At 46.8% G+C, this 21,640-nt stretch overlaps 1 protein-coding gene across 4 annotated transcripts in view; it reads left to right on the plus strand.

The window, feature by feature from the left end:
- TRMT1L (tRNA methyltransferase 1 like) overlaps positions 1-21,640 on the plus strand; it is a 1,318,548-nt gene that overhangs the window by 136,586 nt on the left and 1,160,322 nt on the right. For all 4 annotated transcript variants that reach the window (XM_069641040.1, XM_069641039.1, XM_069641041.1 and 1 more), the window contains one exon: positions 15,533-15,646. In XM_069641040.1, the coding sequence (XP_069497141.1) occupies positions 15,533-15,646 (114 nt within the window). The remainder of the gene's footprint in view (positions 1-15,532; positions 15,647-21,640) is intronic.

Below are 21,640 nucleotides of genomic sequence, written 5' to 3' on the forward strand. Positions count from 1 at the left end.
TTGTAATGGCCAAATGACATTTCAATACACATGTTTGTGCAATGCTTATGCCAGTGTCCACAATCTTGGGTGCATGGCCGCATTATGCTGTGGTGGTTGTGGCCAGCCCCTAGACTCTCGGGTGCATGTCGTACTGCCTCCGACCATGCACCCAAGAGTCTAGGGGCTGGCCACAACCACCACAGCATAATACGGCCATGCAACCAATGATCTGGCCAGTGGCCAAAACCCACACACACAATCGACCCACCCAAGGCCTTGTCCACTTCTGTACACATACTATTATACAACTTACTTCCAGTGTGTGCAAACTCTTGGTCTATGCCTTCGGCCATGCACCCAAGAGTGTAGTGGCTGGCCACAACCTTTTACACTACTTGCAGCCACTGAGCAGACTGTTGGATCCATGACCTCCCGCCATGCACCCAAGATGCTAGGGGCAAGCCACAACCACCACAGCAGAATACAGCCATGCACCCAAGAATGTGGCCAGTGCCCACAACCCACATAGATAAAGCATTCACCAGAGGCCCTTTCCACTATTACACTACTTGCAGTCAGTGCCAAGACTCTTGGTCCATGGCCTCTGGGATGCCCCCTTTCAACTTTGCACCCCCACCCCACTTGACGAAACCTCACCAAACTTGTCTAAATAATTCGGAGCGGGCCATATACTTTTTTTGCAAAGTTTGGTAAGGATTTGTCCAGGGGGAGCAAAGTTGTAAGCCGCCCAAAAAGTGCGCTTCCTATGAGTTGAGCAACTTAACCATAACTACAGGGCCGCTACCGCAGACCCTGTTATATATATTTTGAATGGATTGTGTCCTCCAATGTATCCCACATCTTTGACCTGTAATGTCCACAGCTTTGTAGTTTGGAAACTTTTTCGGCAGAGGGCGTCCTGCGTCGATGGCGTCGGGTCGATGTTCCTCGAAGGACTCCGTCGAGGGCGACGTCACCGGATGTTATAAATAGGACGCACGGCGCCCGTAGCCTCATTTTTGTCTTTTCTGCAAACGGGTTTGCTTCGGAGACTCGGCGCACCTCGTATTTTACCTTGTGAAGATGTCTTCTTCGACCCTTCAGACTCAGCGGTCTTGCTTCAAGACTTGCCGGGACTGCAAGTCTAAAATGTCGATAACCGACCCGCATCGCATTTGTTTGTGGTGCTTGGGCGAGAGTCACGACACCGACGACTGTTCCAAATTCCAGTCGCTGACTGCTAAGGCCTTGCAGGAGCGTAATGGAAAGCTTCAGGTAGGTAGGGGTTCTAAACCCAGTAAGTCCCGTAAATCCAAGTCCGAGGGGAGGTCCACCGACGACTCGAGGGGGCGATTCTCCGCATCGGGAGGAGTCCTGAGGGTCTCAGTCCCGGAAGTGGTTCCCTCCATTCATCATCCTCGTCTCAGCCTTCTAACCAGTGGTTTGGATACTTCTCCGTAAGTGGAATTTGGCAGGCCTGAGCCTGGGGCTCATGCAGAGTCGTCCTACAGGCGGCTCATGGCTAGGTTCATGGAGTATTTGGGCTGGTCCAGTCCTCCTGAAGCTTTTGTGCAAGATGATCTAAAAGACATTTTAGATCAAGGTGTGTCCTCTGACACGGTGTTACCTTTTCATCTGACTTTACAAAAAAGGGTGGCGGCTGCTTGCAAGTCTTCTGGCTGTTAACAAATCGTTGACCAAAAAATACCGCCCTTCCGGTATCGACCCCAGCAACCTTTCGTCTCACCCCATTCCCGAGAGTTTTGGTGGTTCAGGCAGCTATGGCCACCTTTGAAGGTTGGGCATGCAAGGTGTTTTCTTCTGCGGGGAGTATGGCGTTGAAGTCCGTCAACTCCAGTTGTGCCTTGGCAAGATTTTTACACACTCGGTGGAACTGTGTTTCTCTTGCGGCTCAGCATATTCCCGAGGGGGAAGAAAGGGATGGGTTCCTTGCTCTCGTGCAAGATGGCAAGGATGCCATGTGTGAATCTCTTCAGTTGGGTTTGAACACGGCCGACAGTGTTAGCCGGTCCATGGCTGCTAGCACCGTTATACGCAGATTTGCGTGGTTGCGGAAGTCGGGTTTTGCCCCGGATGTGCAAGCAGTCTTTTAAACATGCCCTTTGATGACACGCATTTGTTTGGCAGCAAGGCTGACGAGAGTCTTGAGAGGTTGCAGACCTCAAAAGCTGCTGCGAAATCTTTAAGCGCAGCTGTGGGTCAACCTCTGCCTTTTCGTCCTAGGGGACAGCAGTGGAGGGGAGGTTCTTTTCGTTACTACTCTTCCTTTGGTAGAACAAGAGGAGCCGCCAGTCAAAGGGGTCTGTGTAAAAGTACCCGTGGTGGCTGGGGAAATGGAGGTGCCAAAGCCGCTCAGGCAGCTGCCTCTTTACCTTTAGGCGCTGCCACAGCCACTCCAAAACAGTCATGAGGCCATGTCCCATGGTTTGCCGGTTGGGGACAGACTGTCTCAATATCACGAAGAGTGGCGAGCTATTACTTCGGATGCGTGAGTTCTGGATACTATCGCCCACGGTTACTGTCTTCCCTTCCTAAAGCTGCCTCACGACAATACACCGGGGAATCTCTCTTTGAAGCTTCCTTGTGCAGGAAATCTTGACCCTGCTAGAGAAAGGCGCTATAGAACTGGTGCCTATAGCGGAGAGCAACAAGGGATTGTATTCCCCTTTATTTTTTTTTTATTCCAAAGAAAGACTGGGGATTGAGACTCGTCCTGGACTTGGGTTGGTTGAACAAACTTCTCAGGATGGACAAGTTCAGTATGTTCACTCTTTCTCAAGTCCTCCAGGCCCTTCAACTTCAGGATTGGTTCGTGTCTCTGGACCTACAGGAGGCTTACTTTCATGTGCAGATTCGTCCCAAGCACAGAAAGTACCTGAGGTTTGTGGCTGGCGACTCGCACTTTTCGGGTCCTGCCCTTTGGATTGACCTCCGCCTAAGGGTCTTCACAGAGCTAATGGTGGTGGTGGCAGTGTATCTCGGGCGGGGGGGGGATTCACGTCTACCCCTACCTGGACAACTGGCTGATCCAGGCGCGTTCTCCGAGCAAGCGTTAGATCACCTTGGTTTCACCTGCCGCTCCCTCCACAAGCTGGGCTTCTCCCTCAATTTCAAGAAGTCGCATCTGACACCTTCCCAACAGCTCTAGCACATCGGGGCTGTGTTGGACACGTCCTTGGGGGAAGCGCTCGCCTCCCAAGGGTGGGCTCATCACATTGTGCAAATGGTGGACAAGTTTCAACATGCCCAGAGTCTCCCGGCTTTCGAATTCTTAAGGTTACTCAGCCTCATGGCATCCTGCATTTTTCTGGTGCCAGGCTGAGGATGAGATCGCTGCAATGGGTCCTCAAGATGCAGTGGTCTCAGTTCTCAGGCAAGATGTCGGATCCCGTTCACATTCCAATCTTGGTGTCCCAGGATCTTCTGTGGTGGGCCAACAAAGGGAACCTGATGAAGGCGGAGCAGTTTTGGCAACCGTGGCCGAAGGTGACTGTAGTGATAGATGCTTCCCTGACAGGATGGGGCGCTCATGCCAACGACTTGACTGCCAGCGGTCGTTGGTCTCCGTCGGAGTCCAAACTCCACATCAATCTGTTAGAGCTGGGGGCCATCAGGCTAGCCCTGAAGGCTTTTCTGCCGTCTTTGCGGGGGAAGAGTGTCGTAATCATGACGGCCAGCACAGTGGCCATGCATTAACTCAACAGAAAATGGGGGGCAGGGGATAGGGTCACTCCAGTTGTGCAGAGAGGCAATGCATCTTCGGTTCTGGTCCATCCAGCAGGATCTTGGCAGATCTGGCTGGAGACGAAAATGCAGCGCCAGACGCTCTGAGCAGGCATAGCACGATCTCACACGACGAGTGGGAGTTGGCTCAAGAAGGCCTTCTTATGAGTGACTTTTTTACACTTCTACATACAAAAAGCCCTCAAGACCTATGACCCCGTAGGGTAGCAACATCACCTTTGTTTTGTGAAAAGCGGCTTAGAACAGCCAAAGACATTATCTGTCTTGAGGGCTTCTTGTGTAAAAGTAGAAGTGTAATAAGTCACTCGTAGGGTACTAACATCACCTTTGCTTTGCAAGAAGCGAATAAACAAAATGAGAATGCCTATGAAAAAGTAGGATTCATGTTGTGTACATTTTTATAAGTATGTCTGTGTTATTAGGCTTTTGACCAAGTGGTCGTTTTATATATTTTTTTTGTATGAATAAATAAACTGATTGATTTAACTGGCCCTTACCTTTTTTGATATTTGTTTAGGAAAATGGTACTATCACCCCTTTTGTGTCAATGAATGTCCCCAACAAAATTGTGCAACAGAAAAGGTAGCTTTTTGGAATCTGTTCTATATGATGTTCCGATTGTCCCCCTCCAAAAAAGCCCCCTATAAAGAAGAGGACCTACTGTGCTTATTGAGCATATACCCCCTTTAAATTGTGCCCCAAGTACAACAAAAAGTTCCTGTGGGTCGACGAACACCTTATGTATAACCTGTGTCTACCTCGGGACCACGTCGAGGGTTCCTGTCGATTGTGTAGACTCTTCAAACCCAAGACAATGAAGGACCGCTTAACTAAATTCTGGTCTCATCACGCCAGGCAACTCGAGGTCATGGAAGTGGAGGGTGCTTTCAGGGACGTCAGTAACGCAGTGGTATCAGACGGCAAAGGCAACAGGGTTACACAAGTTTCCCAAGCGCAGGTCCCCGACCCCAACAGACAGGCCTGCGGCCGTGTTATGGGGACAACACCCGGCAGCAAAAGCGCTCTCATTAATCCCCCTCCCACTAAACAGACAACCCACCGCAAAACTCGACCCGTGTCGAGCAAACGGCAATGCGCGACATCTAGGGAGAGGTCTGTTTAATCGCTGTCCTATGGGCACTCCAGATCGAGGTCGCCACATGACGGGTCCCGACTGTCAAAAGACAGAACAGACGTCGTAGATAAAAATATCCCCGAAGATCGTGAGTCGGGTGACGATGCTTTGGAGCTAACCATAGCCGAAATTTGACATTCCTCATCGATAACAGTAAAAAAGCCCATACAGGCCGGACTTGCTCAGTTAGTTAAAAAGCATATACCGGAAAGCCTTGTAAAGTCAGAGAGATAAGGATCGGTCCCCTCATAAGAGTAAGGAACCTCAGACACAAGATTCTAAGGTAATCTCACCCACTCCAAAAGATCTGGGTCTCCCACCCTCATTCCTAGTTCTGCCCAATGGTCAGCTAAAAATATAGATAGGGTCATGAAAAGAATGTCTTTCATGGCAAATTGGTATGGGAAAGAATTTACCTACTTCACAAGTTTCCACTCCACCCCTCCCACAACAGCGGACTCTGGGTCGCAGAACCCTGTTGAATCCCCTGCTCCAAATTCTCACCCTGGTGAACCAGCGCAAGATCCAACTATAATTGAACTATATGACCCGGACACTCGCCATGAAGACCTCTGACCAAGAAGCTGCAGACCCTTATTATAGGGATAACGAGGAGGATGAGGGTGACCCCGATACAGACATGTACATCAGAGACTCACCAGTGGATCAAGACTCTTCTATTGTAGATTGACCCATAGATGATTAATCTCTTCTTAACGAGGTACTTATCAAAGCAGCTTTTCAAATATCTACTCTAGGATCCACAGGACAAAGATTTTGTGGACGAAATCTTGGGAGACAAAAATGCTGTTACTTTGTTTATTCCACTATTAAAGTCTGTCCAACGGAAGGTACAACCCTTCCTGGAGACACCCAATCAGACAAGGGCAGTGAACCCACACATAAAAACACTTTTCAGACCTGCACCATCAGACCCGCTGTACATTAGGGGCCAGCTAAAGCCTGACTCGCTAGTTGTTACTACAACAAGAAAAAGAGCAGGTACTCCCCTAGCCTCCTCTGCTGCATACCAAACCAGAATTGCTAATAACTCTACCTTATTAGCTACATAACTGCCATAAATGAGACAAAGTCGCAGCGCTACTCTAGTCAGCCCCAGAACTCCTTAAGACTCAATTAGCACTGGTGGCTACAGAAGGGAAGGCAGTGCCAAGCTGTCTGCTAAAGAGCGGTCTTTACGCTGCGGACAAAGCCGGCAGAATAATAGCTGAGGGAACCATTATTAAGCACCACGCTTGGTTATGCCAATCCGGATTTAAGCCAGAGACGCAGGCTACTCTCATTAACATGCCCGTTGAGCCCAATGTACTCTTTGGCAAGGCTGTCAAGGACGCCTTAAAAACAGCCAAAGAGGAATATGATACATTGAAATCATTGGTCCAACTGACCAATAAACCTCCTGGCCAAAGGGGAAACAGCAATTTTCGTCACCCACAAGGACAATGTGCTCGGAGGGTAACATCTAATCAAAGTCCGGGTACCGCCTGGGGGACCAATCAAAGCCAAGCTTCACAGAATTACCAGAGGACCGCGCAGATCTCGCAGTCAGGGATGGGGTTCCTCCTCCAGAGGTGGTACCCCACCTCAGAAGCAGTGGCATCCTGCTTCAGGTGCCCTCCCATGCCTCTCCAGTAGGAGGGCGCATTTCCAACTTCACCCAAGCATGGGAAGGAATCACCTCAGACAGATGGGTGCTGTCCACTGTAGCGGGCGGATATTGTATAGAGCTTCTCGAACAACCTCGGAATCACCCCCCACGCCAGAAATCCCACTCCAAAGAAGACCAACACATCCTCCTCGAGGAAATCTTCATGCTGCTCCAAAAGGACGCCATAGAAATCGTCCTGGCCAACCAGGGTATTTATTCAACTTACTTCCTTGTACCAAAGAAAGATCTAACAATGTGCCCAGTATTAGATTTGCACCCTGCAAACAAATATGTCGAGCCACAAGTTCTGCATGACTACGCAACAAGAGGTAATCCCTCTACTAAAAAAGGGGATTACATGGCAACACTGGATATGAAAGATGCCTATTTTCATATTTCAATGTTCCCAGCGCACAGAAGATTCTTGCGTTTCAAGATGGCGAACCAGCACTACCAATTCAAGGTGCTGCCCTTCAGAATAGCATCTGCTCCAAGGGTATTCACAAAGGTACTGGCGGTGGTGGCAGCACACCTGTGCAGGGAGGCAATCCCAGTGTACCCTTACCTGGACGACTGTCTGATTATAGGGGAGTCTCCCCTAATTTGCAGGCAGAACATTCAAAGAACTATCGACCTTCTCTTTCAATTAAGCTTCTCCATCAACGAAAAAAAATCGGGCCTAGTGCCAAGCACAACCAAACAGTTCCTAGGAGCTGTCTTAAACACAGAGTGGTTGGTCTTTCCATCAGAGGAAAGAGTCCAAAACATGTTACTGCAAATACCATATTATCAGGCCGGCCACCAGATAAGGGTGCGCAAAGCTTTGCGTTTGCTAGGCATGATGGCATCTTGCATTTACCTGGTACCACACGCGCACCGGCACATGCGGCCCATGCAGGAGTGGTTGACGAAACAATGGTCTCGGGCAAGTGGTCAGTGGGGCGTTCTAGTGGTCGTTTCGCCAACACTAGTACAAAATCCTTGCTGGTGGACAAGAGAAAATCTGCTGAAGGGGAAATCCTTCCACGATCCAGAAGTACAAGCGATTGTCATGACAGACGCGTCACTCGCTGGGTGGGGCGCTCATTACCTTCACCACACAGCTCGGGGTCTGTGGTCTCTGGAATCTGCTCAGAACCACATCAGTCTGCTGGAACTACTGGAAGTATTCAAAGCCCTTCAGGCATTCGAGTTTCACCTAGTGAACCAATCTGTGCAAGTCCTGACAGCACTACAGCGATGTTCGAGATCAACAAACGGGGGGGTGCACGTTCTCCAAATTTGTCCAGGCTTGCACAACAAATTTGGAGATGTACACTCAAACGGAAGATATTCCTATCGTCACAGCACGTTCCAGGGGAACTCAACTCTCTGGCAGACTCACTGAGCAGCTATCCCCTACCCGAGGAACACCAATGGCGACTACACGCAGGGGTCGTAGAGCACCTCTTCTCTCAATGGGGTTACCCCACAATAGACTTGTTTGCTACAAGCAAAAACAGTCAATGCCCAGGCTTTGCATTCAGGTTCCCCCATCCAGGCTCCAACGGGAATGCCCTATGGATGAACTGGTCAGGGAAATTTGCTTATGCTTTTCCCCCAACACCTCTCATGAAGAAGGTGGTGAACAAGATCGATAAGGAACAGATGACGCGCATCCTAGTTGCTCCTTTGTGGGCAAGACAACCCTGGTATCCACATCTGCGCAAATTGGCGATGTGCGATTCCCATCAAGCTTCCATGCCCGACCAATCTACTCACTCAGCACGGGGGGCTAACAGTGCACCCTCAGCCTCACTCAATGAACTTGGCTGCATGGCTCCTGAAGTCAGAGTTCGGACATCTTAACCTACCACAGAGGTGCATGGCTATCTTGAAAGAAGCAAGAAAACCGAACACTAGGCACTGTTAACTTCGACAAGTGGAGCAGGTTTGTAATTTGGTGTAAACAAATTAACCCCATAGAATGTACTCCATCCCACATTCTAACTTTTATGCTCCACTTGCTAGATTCGGGGTTAGTGTTCAACTCCTTATAGGTCCACCTGGCGGCCTAGTCAGCCTACACCACCTCCCACAATAAAGTCTCATGGTGGAAGGTGCCTGTCATCAAAGCATTCATGGAGGGGATAAAGAGACTTCACTGTTCCTCTTCGGAGGAGACTCGACTCTCACCCGGGGTGTACCGGAGCGCTCCAAGCCACGCTCTCTCCTCCAGGAGTCCAGCAAACCCCTTCTTCCTCAGGCCCAGCCCAATTCAGCAGCCATCAGCTCCTCCTGGCCTGACACACAGCCTATGCGTCTTGGCGAGCCGAGCCGCCATGATGGTTCCATGCGCGCTAAAGTTTCGGTCTACGTTTTCACACTTTCTTAAACAACAAATCTTATGAAACTTTCAGGACATCACGGCCATTTCCTCCGGCACTTCACATTTGGTTTTCAGGGGGAGATAGACAATTTTGAGGGCATAGGGGCTCACAGAGCAGCTCAAGTGCAGGAGCTCACTGTAGAGGCATTCAACGGCTTCCATGGCTAGCCACGCCCCCGGTTGTTTTATTTTAGGGCAGCAGAGATGCTTTATCAGTTTTTAAGAGAACCCATGTGTCGGGTAAACTTTGCATTTTGCAGCATAAATCGGTTTGGGATTTGCAGGCATATATCAGTTTGCCCTCCTGTTTAAATATAGGTGTCAACATGGCATATTAGCAACTAGATAGATCTGACATCCATCTACCCCCCCCCCCCCACAAAGCTTTTAAGATTATTTTATTTCTTCATTCCATGGGGTTCAGTCAAGGAAACAAAAAGCCAAGGTTAGCTTTGAGATGACCCACCCCCATGCACAGAATGCAAGTGTATGCAGAGGATGGGGGAAATCATGATAAAAGTGAGGTTCCTGAGCCAGAAGGCAAGACGATTACTGGAACAGAATATCCGAAGAAGACTACTAGAGACACCTGCAGCCCCTTCCAATAACCGCAAAGAGACCACTGCTGTCCTGACCCTGTTTTTTGTAATTTTCATTGTTTTATTTTTAATCGACAGAGGAGCTCATAAAAGGATGACTCCTTCCCTTTGGCTGGTGGGACCAACTAGCCGTAAAAAGGCCCGCGGACGAGCCACCCCCCTCCCCGACATGCTGTGACCTTCCTGGGCTGCTAACCACCAATGCCCAAAGACCTCCGATCCAATTGCAGTGCATCGTCTTCCCAGTGACCGAATACTCCAAGAACTTTGGTGAGCTCCAGTTGGACCTCCAGAGAAAAGACCCCCTGCCTCAAAGTCTCCTCACCAGATTGCAGGACCAAAGAATCTAGACGGATTGACCAGGTGGTAAACGTTCACCCTGGAAGTCTGTAAAAAGGTGCCAAAACTGCAGACCGACATGGGAGTATGAAGAACTCCTTGCTGAGAGTCCTTTCTCTCAGACTGCTGCTGCGACATCCCTCTGTCAACACGACCAAGCAACAGAAGACCGGGTTCACGGCTGCTTCACTGTGAAAGAACCCGGGTGCATCTTCTCATCAGGTACTGTGGAACTCAGGAAGTACTTCCCTCGAGCCATTTTGTCGCTCCTGTGTTACTGGAGTGCTGATTCTGGTGTTTGGGTTTTACCCATACCGGTAGCCCAGGCCCAATGCCTGTGTGCATACAGGGAGCCCTTTCCAAGGTCCCTGATAATATTTTGACCAACAAAAGCATCTTCCGAGTAATTCAAGTATTCTGTAAAAGTATACCTTTTCTGCTGCTGTACCTCACTTTGCACCCCTCGCCAACTGACTTTGAAGAACTCTTAAAACTAGTTAGGGATGGACAGCTAAAGTATGGAGATCCATGAAAAGTATTACAAGTAACTGAAAGTAGTAAACTACTATTGCTAGTGCTGGATAACCCTTTTTATTCTTACAACAAAACATTTTCTGAGTAATATAAGTGATTTTATTTACCATTGAACTGCGTTCATGAACTGTACATTTCATTACTATTGGTTTAACTCACCTAAACTACTGCTGTTTTCTATTATGTGCATTAGTTTAAAAACCTGAAAATAGCTTTGCCTTTTGTATATAAAATGTCTATTTTACTATAACTACTATTGTGTGAGTTTATTTGGGCCTATGTATTTACTGAGTTAATTGTACTTAACTACAGCTCACATCCTTCTCCTAAAATACTTATCCGAGGCAACTACCAGCCACTTGTATGGTAGGAGGATGCACTTTCATCATAATGAGGCAGCTGTACCATTTTGGAAGAGTTTCTGCAAGGAATTTCAGTGACTTGTGTTGTTCCCCTCTACAGTCATCAATAGGTAGTGCGCAGGTGTGACTGTCGTCAATGAGGGAGTGCTACATTAACAAAGATACAAAATAAACAGGGTTACACTAATCTCTCAGTTCTGTGCATGGGAGTGGGTCATCTCAGAGCTAACTTTGGCTTTTTGTTTCCTTGACTGAACCCCATCCATGTAATGAAGAAATAAAATAATCTTAAAAGCTTTGTGGGGGGTAGATGGATGAAAATGTTTTGCCGAAAAAATGCATCGCATTTTTTCTTAATTTTATTTCGGGGGGGGGGGCAAAATCCCCTTTGCCCTATTATGTATTCCCTATATCCTACCCCATCCCTTATATGCCCCCCTCTCCATATTTCTCAATGATTTATTTGGCAAACCATGTTCGGCAAAAAGTGTCGCAAAAAAATAAAGGGCGATGGATGAACTTTGTACCGTCATGATAACTTTGCCTCAATCGTGGGGCCGTTCCTTGTTTGCTAGTGGCCCCATCTTGCTCTTGATGCTGCGCTGGTCCGCTTGGTCAGATTCCTACATCTTTGTACCTTCCGTTATTGCTTTTGCTTCTGGCTGGTGGGTTATCCCCATGTCAAGACTGATTATTTTTCTTTTCATTTATCTGGGTCGTTGCTGTTCCAGGGTTCAAGTCCTGGGAGGCAGGAGCCTTGTCCCAGCCTTGGGAGAGAATGTGAGAAATGCCTAGCTTTAAGACTGTCAGATCCACCCTCTCGTTCTCAGAAACATACTGTTCTACTCTCCTTGTTGGTGATTGGCAGCTTTACCAGCCACTGCATTGGCACCAGCTGCTCTCTCCTGCCCCCTCTTAAGAATTTCTTCCTTGAACATTTTGGCTAAAGACAGGAAAAGGCTGTTGCAGTTCGTACACGTTCTGTGGAGACTAGAGATGGGTAAATGATCTCCCTAAGCTTACCAGATTAATGGTGCACTGTCAATTCATCAACCCGTCTTCTGCTGTTCCAAAATAGCTGTTGGCTTACTACCCCTATGTCCAACAAAGGACAAGTGATCATCTATAAAACAAGCAAGGCGAAAGACTGTTTTTTGCTTTTCTTTTTTCTCTCCTGCCTGAGTGAATGCATCTTTCTTGGCTTCCTGGCATATCACAAAGGATCACACATTCTGTTTAGCATATTTCTAGTGAGAAGCGGTGAAAGAGTGCTCTTACAGATAATCTGCAACCAACTTGAGCGGGAATCTGAGCTAAAAGAATTGTGCGATGCTGGTATGATGCTTCCTGGCACATAGGAAGTTAGCTGTCCTTTGCAGAGATGACCCTGCGTGACAACCGCTTTACTGTTATGTTATGTTAGCTGCATTTATTAAGCGCACGTTCTCCCGAAGGCGGCATGGCGCTGGAGAGATGAGAAGTGTTTCCGAATTGCTGTTAACTAGAAATGCAGGGTCTTCAGTTTTTACTCTAACTGTAAGAGGAATCGGGGAGGGGTCAAATTAGAGTGGTCCGTATATCCACATCTCTTTCCTGTATCATTGGAATGTAAAACCATCATGAGATCTTCCTCAGGTTTATAGCTTTCATAATATCTATCCCACTAACTTCTGCAGGGAAAGGCGCAGGAGTTAGCACTGCAGGAGTCACCCTGCAACACTATCAGAACTGCTGCTTTGCTGTAGAGTCCTGCCCCCTCCCACCTGTGTGCTACAATATCCCACACGCCCCCTCGCAAGGGTGAAGCCCACTGGGAAGGGCGCAGTTGGTGCCGCAGGGAGTTTGGTCACAGCCTCAGATACCTTCAGTTGTCTGCAAGGAGGAATGAGTTGGGAGCCTGGGATCAATCGCCTGCTATTGGGCCCGCTTGCCTCCTATTATCTGAAGTACTGAATTATCTGAAGTACTGGGAGCGTTTGTGGCCAGAGCCTGCGATAGAGGAGTGCAGAGGATATGTGTACCTGCAGCTGGTTAACGATGTGAGATCCAGAAGGGAGAGTGGGCAGAGGGAATTAGCACACAGAACACCCAAAGCAAAAGAAAAGAGCTGCCAAGTTGTCAAGTGCCCTAGAATTCTATTCTGTTCAACTTTTTCTTTTGTTGAGACAAGTCATGTCGACAACACTTGCATCTGAACCTGTGCCCAATGAAGGGCCTGTGATTGCACATAACCCCAAAAGGAAAATATTGACTTTAAGGAGGAAATCTTTGGTCAAAACGTCCATGCCTCCTAAAAGTATGGCAGAGCCCAGTTCAACCAAATATGCCCACCCTCCGGAGGAAGCTCACTTTCTGATTAGTGAGATTAATCAATTTCTGTGCTCTTTTAATACAGCTAGTGTCCTGGTCAACCTGGAGCCCTGGAGAAAAATGACTGTAAATAACTCTAAACCACCTGAAGAAAGCGCAACTTCTACCATCCTACCCTCTGAAGAGACAGGCCATGACATTTGCCCCCTGTTAATTGCTGAGAGCTGACCAATTGCACAATCGTAGAGGGACAGGGGGTGTTATCCTGCAGCTTGCTTCCAGTTAATGGCGGGCCCCATCTGAACTCTGATATGGAAGAAGCTGTAGTCCATCAAATGGATTCCTCCCCATATTTCCAACCTGTTCCCGGTGTCGTCCTTGCGGCCCCTGTGGTCGTGCCATTTTATGAATCTTCTGTATCAGCCCCCTGCCCCCCCCCCCCACCCAGAGCTGGTTGAAGCACTGCTTCCAAGTCCCCAGTTTCTGTTTCTCAGGGACCAGTGGGGGGAGATAAAACGCCAACACTAGTGGACATTACTACTAAGCCAGTAAGGCTCAACAAGCTAATCTTTGACCCCCCACGCCACCTGCAGTTGGCCACCAATGGATGGTTTGGATGGTCAGGCTGAAAAGAGTGAGGCTGTGGCAGTGAGGCCACGTGTTATTGCTTACAGGAGAAATGGGAATGCCCAGTCAAGCTGCTTTGGACAGTCCGCTATTTGCCCCTCACCCCTTGCAGAGCAAGGGGCAAAACACGGTTATACCGAGCCAGATGACGGGGTTCCAGTCCATAGGATTTGTAAATGCGATACCGTCATGTCTGAACACTTTATCAAGAATTTAATTCTGACCCTGATTGATGTAGCCGGGAGGGGAGCGGCCGGGTGGGGCATCATGGTCGAATCACATGAGTTGAACAAGGTCAACCAACAACTTGATTACTCCAAGGCTGACCATCCCGGCAAATTGCATGAACAACACAGGTCTCCTACAGGGCGCAGAGGAATGCAGTCAAGTTAGTACCAAGGCTACAAGTCCCCAAGAGATTAAAGGCACACAACTCACAAGAGATCCAATGAGACGTGACTGCAACAGGGGCCCAATGCACAGTGCCTCTTCCAAACTGAAACCTAACGCAGGTAGACGGACTGGAGACAACGCCAATTATGACGAGGCAGAACCCTGGTAGAGCTATGACCCACTTATTTCCACCATTACATCAAACAGTGTAACGTCCTGCTGGAGAAGGGGATCAATATTTTTTACATGGGGTCCCTAAACTGCCCCCCAACCAGTTTGAATTGGGGGACATGTTAATTAAGAAATGTTTACATCGGATGCAGTCAGTGAGGGGCTGCCTGTTTGTAACTAGAGACCGAATTATACATTGCACAAGGATTGGCCAACAGCGGAGAGCTGTTTTTGACTCTATCCATATTGATTTTGGTGACTTAGGCATGGCCAGGAATGTATTAATCTTTGACAGGACATGTCGGCTAAAGAAGAACCCCACTAAATAACTCAGTGCCCATCCGTTGGGAAACCCCATATGGCAGTACTCGCAGGAGCCAACGATGTACCATTGGGGAGAAGGGCGCAGACTGTCCTCCTCACCCTCGCATTATTGCAACCAAAGGGTCCCCATTGTAATAATAACCACTCCTGGATGTACTATGAAAAATATTTTCAATGCTTGTCCTTTTTGAGCTTCGCATTGAAATGCATCCTGACTATAGGAACCCTTTTTTTAATTGTATCCAGACTATAGGGACACATTTGTAATTCAATGAAATTGTGATATTATTGTATCTCACTTGTGGTGTTTTGCATTTGTTGCAGAAAACTTTCATGGCTTAACGCTGAATAACCTTATGTATGATGAAGATTGGGGGAAATTACCAATCATGTCATGATGCAGACCCATTGTCTTTGCAAAGTAGCATTACCATCCATAGAGGGCTTCTCCAAATTGTGATGTTGCATTAGCAAATTTTCAAGACGGTATCCAAAACATGCAAACCCGTCAACTGCTTCAATGTTGGTTGTCTGAACAATCAAAATGTACATTAGACTTTGTTTGGTTCTCGAGCAGGTGAGGCCTTATATGGTCTGAGGCTTAGCAACAACATCTTGCTACTAAAAGGGGTTTATAGTCTGCATCAAACTTTCGAACAAAAGTAAAATTCATCGAAGGTTTTCCAATGAAATTATTTCCATCAAAAGCATTATTTTTACATTTTTGGGGGGTTCCACCCCAACCCCCTGTTTTTTACCCATAAAAACCCACCCAAACAAAATTAATCCTTTACCCCACACATGTATGCCTTTGATGGAAACATTTTCATTGGAAAACCCTCGATGGAAAACGTTTGTTGGAAACTTTTTCGATGGAAAGACTTGATACCACTAAAATGTATACGTATGTGTAAGCAGTTTTTTTTTTAGTTTCCTTTACTTTTTGTTTTTCAGCTGGACCGAAATGTTGCCCACTGTGTCGCCAAGAGAAAATCCGAAGAAGTTCAAGTGACAAGCTCTTACGGCACCTTAAGTATTTGCACTGGGAAATCTCTGTTGAATATGAAGGTATGGCATGTTGGATGACTTACAAGCAGAAGATTGAACGCTTTCATGTTATAAATATTGCTACTAGAGCAGCAGCAGCAGGTATGTTTAGGTTTCACCACATCAATTCACGCCTTATGAAATCCCACTTGCTTCTTCTAGAAAGAAGAATCCAACTCTGAGGCTGTACTCTACAATGTCACACGGAACAGCTGTCATTGTGCACAGCACCGTTGAGCGCTGACCCTTGCCATGTTCTTAATATCCCACTTTAGCATGACTGAAAATAATGATGAATATTTCTCAGTGCTCTACACATATCCATGGAATTCTTATCCATCTCCACCCTGGGAAGAAGGCAACTTTACGCTGGTCTAAATTGTTCCACAGGGAGTTTCCTTAGTTGGAAAACATTTGAGATCAGTGGACTTGAGCACTAAACATTTATTGAAATGTTATTGGCACTTGTTAGATAACATTTCTCTTTTTGCAACTTTCCCTCTGGTTTTATTCTTTCCTGCCTTTTTGAAGGGAAGTAAAACCTTAAGCTTCCCTTCCTCTGCCTTGGGCTCATTGTTATGTGTAATCTAATCACTCCTTCAAGCTATCCGTGCTGGGAGTTTCCCTTTTAAATTCTTGTACTTTTTAACCATGCACAGTGCACTTTGCAGTGCACTTTGCAGTGCAGTACTATGGGGATGCTCTTGTATCATCCTAGCTTTTTACACATGGGATTCTTTTTTCAAACTTGTTTTTATTAGTATTTTCATTAATACAAACTGAAAGTGTCCCCCCGGACCTGCAATTGAAGTGTTGGTGGTACAGTCTCTTGTGTCTTCGGTAAGGCTTGCATTTATTTTCACATTATGTCCAGCACTTGTTAGATAACATTTCTCTTTTTGCAACTTTCCCTCTGGTTTTATTCTTTCCTGCCTTTTTGAAGGGAAGTAAAACCTTAAGCTTCCCTTCCTCTGCCTTGGGCTCATTGTTATGTGTAATCCAATCACTCCTTCAAGCTATCCGTGCTGGGAGTTTCCCTTTTAAATTCTTGTACTTTTTAACCATGCACAGTGCACTTTGCAGTGCACTTTGCAGTGCAGTACTATGGGGATGCTCTTGTATCATCCTAGCTTTTTACACATGGGATTCTTTTTTCAAACTTGTTTTTATTAGTATTTTCATTAATACAAACTGAAAGTGTCCCCCCGGACCTGCAATTGAAGTGTTGGTGGTACAGTCTCTTGTGTCTTCGGTAAGGCTTGCATTTATTTTCACATTATGTCCAAAATCTTCAGATTCTGGATGCACCATTCCATCGAATAGTCTCCCCGTAGGTAGTCCAACACCATGCCCCAGTCTTGGCGGAACTTGTCTCTATCCCCATGTATACCATATGTGATCCATTCCATTGCTACTATGCCACATACTTCACGTAGCCATTCCACATTTGTGGGGGGTTCTTTCCTTTTCCAGTTCCTCGCTAATACTACCCACGCCGCTATGAGTAGGGTCATGTAGGCCTTCCGTTGGGGTTTTGTCTGGATTTGAAATTCTGGGTCAAATGGGTCACATATCCATTCCTTTTTTAGTATAATCTGGAAGGTCCTGACCCATTTTTCAGATCTGAGATTTTATGTTGCCCCAGAAAACTTGTAACTTTGGGCAGTCCCACCTCCCTGAGCATCCCCTCCCAACATTCCTGGGCTATTCCTGGGTACATTGAGTGTAGCCTATATGGGTTATAGTACCATTGTACCATCACCTTGTACCAGGCCTCCCTCCTCTGTATGGATTTTGTTAGTTTTGGGATTTGCACCCAGAGTGTTTCCCAGTGCATGTCAGGTATCGCATCTTCCACTGTGATCTGCCATTTTAGCATATAGGGCCACTTATGGATGGGTCCTTCTCCCTGCAGTAACCCATATAGACTAGAAAGTGCGTGCTTATCACCCATATGCGTTATTATACATTTTTCGAATGGGGTCACTGTTAGGTAAGATTTCCACAGAGCTGGTAAATCTTCCTTTCCTGGTTCAACTCCAGAACTTTCTGCTTTTCTAGTGGGATATTTTTCATTAATACTGCAGTGAGTGGGAACCTTTTTCCACACTCACCTCACCTTTAACTCTTTTTATCGGTGTCATTTTTAAGACTCTCCATAGTGTCTTTTTAAAGTTATCATGTCTAACAACCTATTGGCAATAAGTGCCTGTTGTTGCTGGGTTGCCCTAGGGGCTCCCCATTTAACTTTCTTGTGCTAACCTTGCGTGAACTACAGTTCCCAAGGGTAGAAAGGATCTTTGGATCCCTTTTACATTTTATTCTGTGAAACCAGCACACCCCACCTTATGTGGAATGCTGGGGAGATGCAATGTATCCCCTTTCACATTAAAGCTGTAACAATTCTTACCTTTAATGGCTGGTGGCAGTGATACCTTTTACTAATTTGGTGCACCTTTACCGCGGGCTGTAATCACAGCTGCAGTAAAGGCACCTAAGGGTGCTCATTTTACCAAAATGGCCCCTGTCTTCTTTTTCTGCCATTTTAGTGTTTCTTGTCGTTTCTTGTTCCTTCCCCTGACATCCAGGGCGGGAAATTCCATTGTTTGAGTTTTGTCTTTGGTGGGAGTTCCCTGGATACCCCGCCCAGGCTCCAGTCAGTCTGTAAGCACAGAAAGTGGGGGAGGAGTCCAAAACTTCCCCCTCCTTTGTCTTAGGCCTTCCTTCAACTGAGCCAAATCCCAGTGGGGGGGTAGGCTATCCTGATTGGACAGCCAGACACCCCTTTCTTGTAAAATGTGGGGAGAGAATGCAGAGGTTGTGTTGCAGTTCCTGATAAATACTGGAAACCTGGAAGCTGAAGTCATGTCGACCACCGGAACAGAAAACCGAAGAGGATGACGAAGGAAAAGCGGCGGGAATGATTTCCAGCGACCGGAGATCCTGCTCTGTAACCGGAGCCTGCTGCAGCCCTTCCTTCCGATCGACCTGGGGTCTCCGAAAACGACGACCCGAACCCAGAGCCTGGTGAGACCCACTAGACTCAAGATGACCTGCATTTTGAGCCATCCCACGGGTTGCTGCGACCTTGCATTCTTGCAATACCCCAATACCCTGGGACCTCCAGCCACTGTGCGGTGCACGGTCTTCCGAATCTCGCTGAAACTTCGTGGGCATCCTGGTGTATCTCCAGAGACACGAATCGAGTCCAAAAAGTCCCCTCAGAAGAGTGCTGGACCTTTTAAACGACGAGAATTCAACCGCGATTTTCTGTCTTCTGTGCTCCTTGAAAAGGCACCAAACCCGCAGAACCGCATTCAGCCGCGAGAGAAATCATGTGTATAGAGCCTTCTTCATCGATCCCTGCTGCAAAGTCCCTTCTGAGGTCTTGTGTTCAGTCTCCAAGACAAGGAATGCACTGAATGGGTATTTGGCTGCAGTCCCTGAAGTTCTCCTGCTGCAATCTCCTCTTCATTGCTGAGGTACTGTGTTGGCTTGGGTATATACTTACCTTAAGCCTGTTGCGATTTCTGTGTAGTCCTGGGGTGTTTTCTGTGATTGGGAGGTCCCTCGTCCAGTACACCCAGTCCCACTGCTAGAATCCTGCTGGGGTGACTTCTGTGAAGCCCCTGGGCCCTCTTCTAACCCTAGAAGTAAAGTACTCACCTGTTTGCCCAGTTTTCCTAAGGAACTCTGACGTTTACTACTAAAGAACTTATTCTAACACTGCCTGTTGGTCACTAGTCCTAGTGACCCCCCTTCTGCCAGTGAGAATACTCATGCTCTAAGGGAAAGACTTTGAAGGGATTGGGACTTCTGCCTAGAAAAGAAATCAAGTGTTTTACTTGTAAAGAGTTGGTGGGTAACTGTAATTCTAAGAGTGACCAGTTACCAAAGTTCTTACTGATCTTGAATGTGTGATGCACTATTCTTAAAAGTATGGTTAACATCTTTCCTTCCTTAGCCACTGTTTTGCCAGTCTAAAAGAAAGTAGATGTAAAGGTGTTTTACTCTCATGTGATTAGGTTGTGTCTCTTTACAAAAGTAATGTTTTGGTTTCACCAGATTATTCCTATAGGGTAATTACATGAGTGTCCTCCAACTGTTGGTATCACCAGGTTAGTCCTGTTAGGATAACTGTATGAGTGCCCCCCAACTGGGTCTTGCTTCCCCTGACTTGCTGCTAGCCTGTCCTAAATAAGTCTACATTAGGTTGTTGCCTACCTAGAATAACTATTCAGTAAAGTGTGACATTGGGTTTTACTTTCCCCTTCATTGTGAAGTTAAGGTATGTGGGTTTTACTTACCTTGTGTTAGTGTGTGCCACCCAAAACAAGTTACCAGAGATATTGCTTACCTCAATCTGGGGTTCCCTGATTTCCAAAGCATCTGTAATTGTATATTACATCCTTAGGTTTTACTCACCTGGTATAACTGTGTGTTATGACAAAAGTAGTTGTAGGTTTTTACTGCACCTAGAATAAGTGTTTCACTATTCACCAAAAGTATATTGTCCAGTTGACTGTTTATGTGAGTTGTTCCAAGAGTCACTGTACAACTGGAAGGGCCTAGTGTCATTGTATTACTAAAAGTAATCTAAAAGTGACCATTGGTCTTTTACTCCCAAAGAATAGGCTTGAGCTATGATAAATGTGTAGAACAAGGTTTTGACTTCCCTAGAAGTACTGTTAGGTGTTACAAATAAGGTCTATACTTGGGTCTGTGTACTTTCAAGTATAGTGTTGTGTTTTATATTGTGATTTCATATAATGTGTCAGTATTTACTTAACCCCTAGATTTATCTGGGCCTACCTGTATTTAAATAAATCCTTTATTTTTACAATACATAGTGTTTCAGTGTTTCTTTGGATCATTTTTATTACAATGTTCACTTGTACTGTATCTACTGCCCTCTCTCCCTCCTAAGATAACCCTGGCTGCTCGGTCTACGCTACCCCGAACTCAGGTGGTACAGCCTTATACTAAGAGTGGAGTCTTGTACTGCCTCAGTAGAATGGTTTTGCTAGGCCCGTAACTGGACTTCAGAAAAACTGTCCTAACAGTCACGGCCTGTGTCCCTGCTTGCCTAATTGCCGGCTGCTGCAGCCAATGTCTCAACTGGTAGTATTCCAGTCTGTACTCCCCCACCCCCTCACCTCTCCCAGGCACAGGTGTTTATTGCAGTCCACAAACGTTCTGATCTCCCCCTCCTCAAACAGGTCCGCCACCTTTATGCAGCCCACTGTCTTCCACTTTGCAAAGGATCCCTGCGCCATTCCCTGGGAAAATTGGGGGTTCCCAAATATGGGGGTGAATGGGGATGGGCTTGTGGATATTCGGCCTTGGTTAATCAGTCTATCCCATATGTCACACGCACCTGAGATAATGAGGCTCAACCTTGTGTTCTTGGGTCTGTCTTGCTTATTCATCCACAGTACACCCCCTAGGGGGTGCCTGCTACTGCCTGGTACATCCTGGCCCATGGCTTGGAGCCATCTTTCGTGAGCCAATCTCTGAGAACTCTCAGCTGTGCCGTTGCATGGTATTTTTCAAAGTTCGGGAGGTCTAGGACCCCTTCAGCTTTGGCGCCATCAGGGTCTCCAATGCGATCCTGGGGCATTTGTTTTGCCATATAAATTGGATTACCAGTATGTTTGGAGATTTGAAGCATGCAGGTGGGACTTTAATTGGGAAGGACTGAAAGAGGCACAGCACCCTAGAAGTACATCAATTTTTATGCAGGATTTCTTCCCCAGCCATGATATTCGGAGCGGGTTCCATCTAGCCAGGTCCGTCTTAATTTTTTTAGAGTATCTCAGGGTAGTTCGCCATGAACATGGACTGGATAGAGTGGGTTAGTTTCACCCCGTGGTAAATTATCGTTTTAGTTGCCAATTTGATTGGGCAGGCCCTCTTCAGTGGTTCCTGGTGGTCTTGAGAGAGACCCAGGCTCTTTAGTTCCAATTTTGTCATACTGATCTTTAGTACTGACACTTTTTCCACCCTTGAAAGCTC

Source organism: Ambystoma mexicanum, chromosome 1q, assembly GCF_040938575.1.
Source record: "Ambystoma mexicanum isolate Mex_15411 chromosome 1q, UKY_AmexF1_1, whole genome shotgun sequence".
NCBI classification, from domain to species: domain Eukaryota; kingdom Metazoa; phylum Chordata; class Amphibia; order Caudata; family Ambystomatidae; genus Ambystoma; species Ambystoma mexicanum.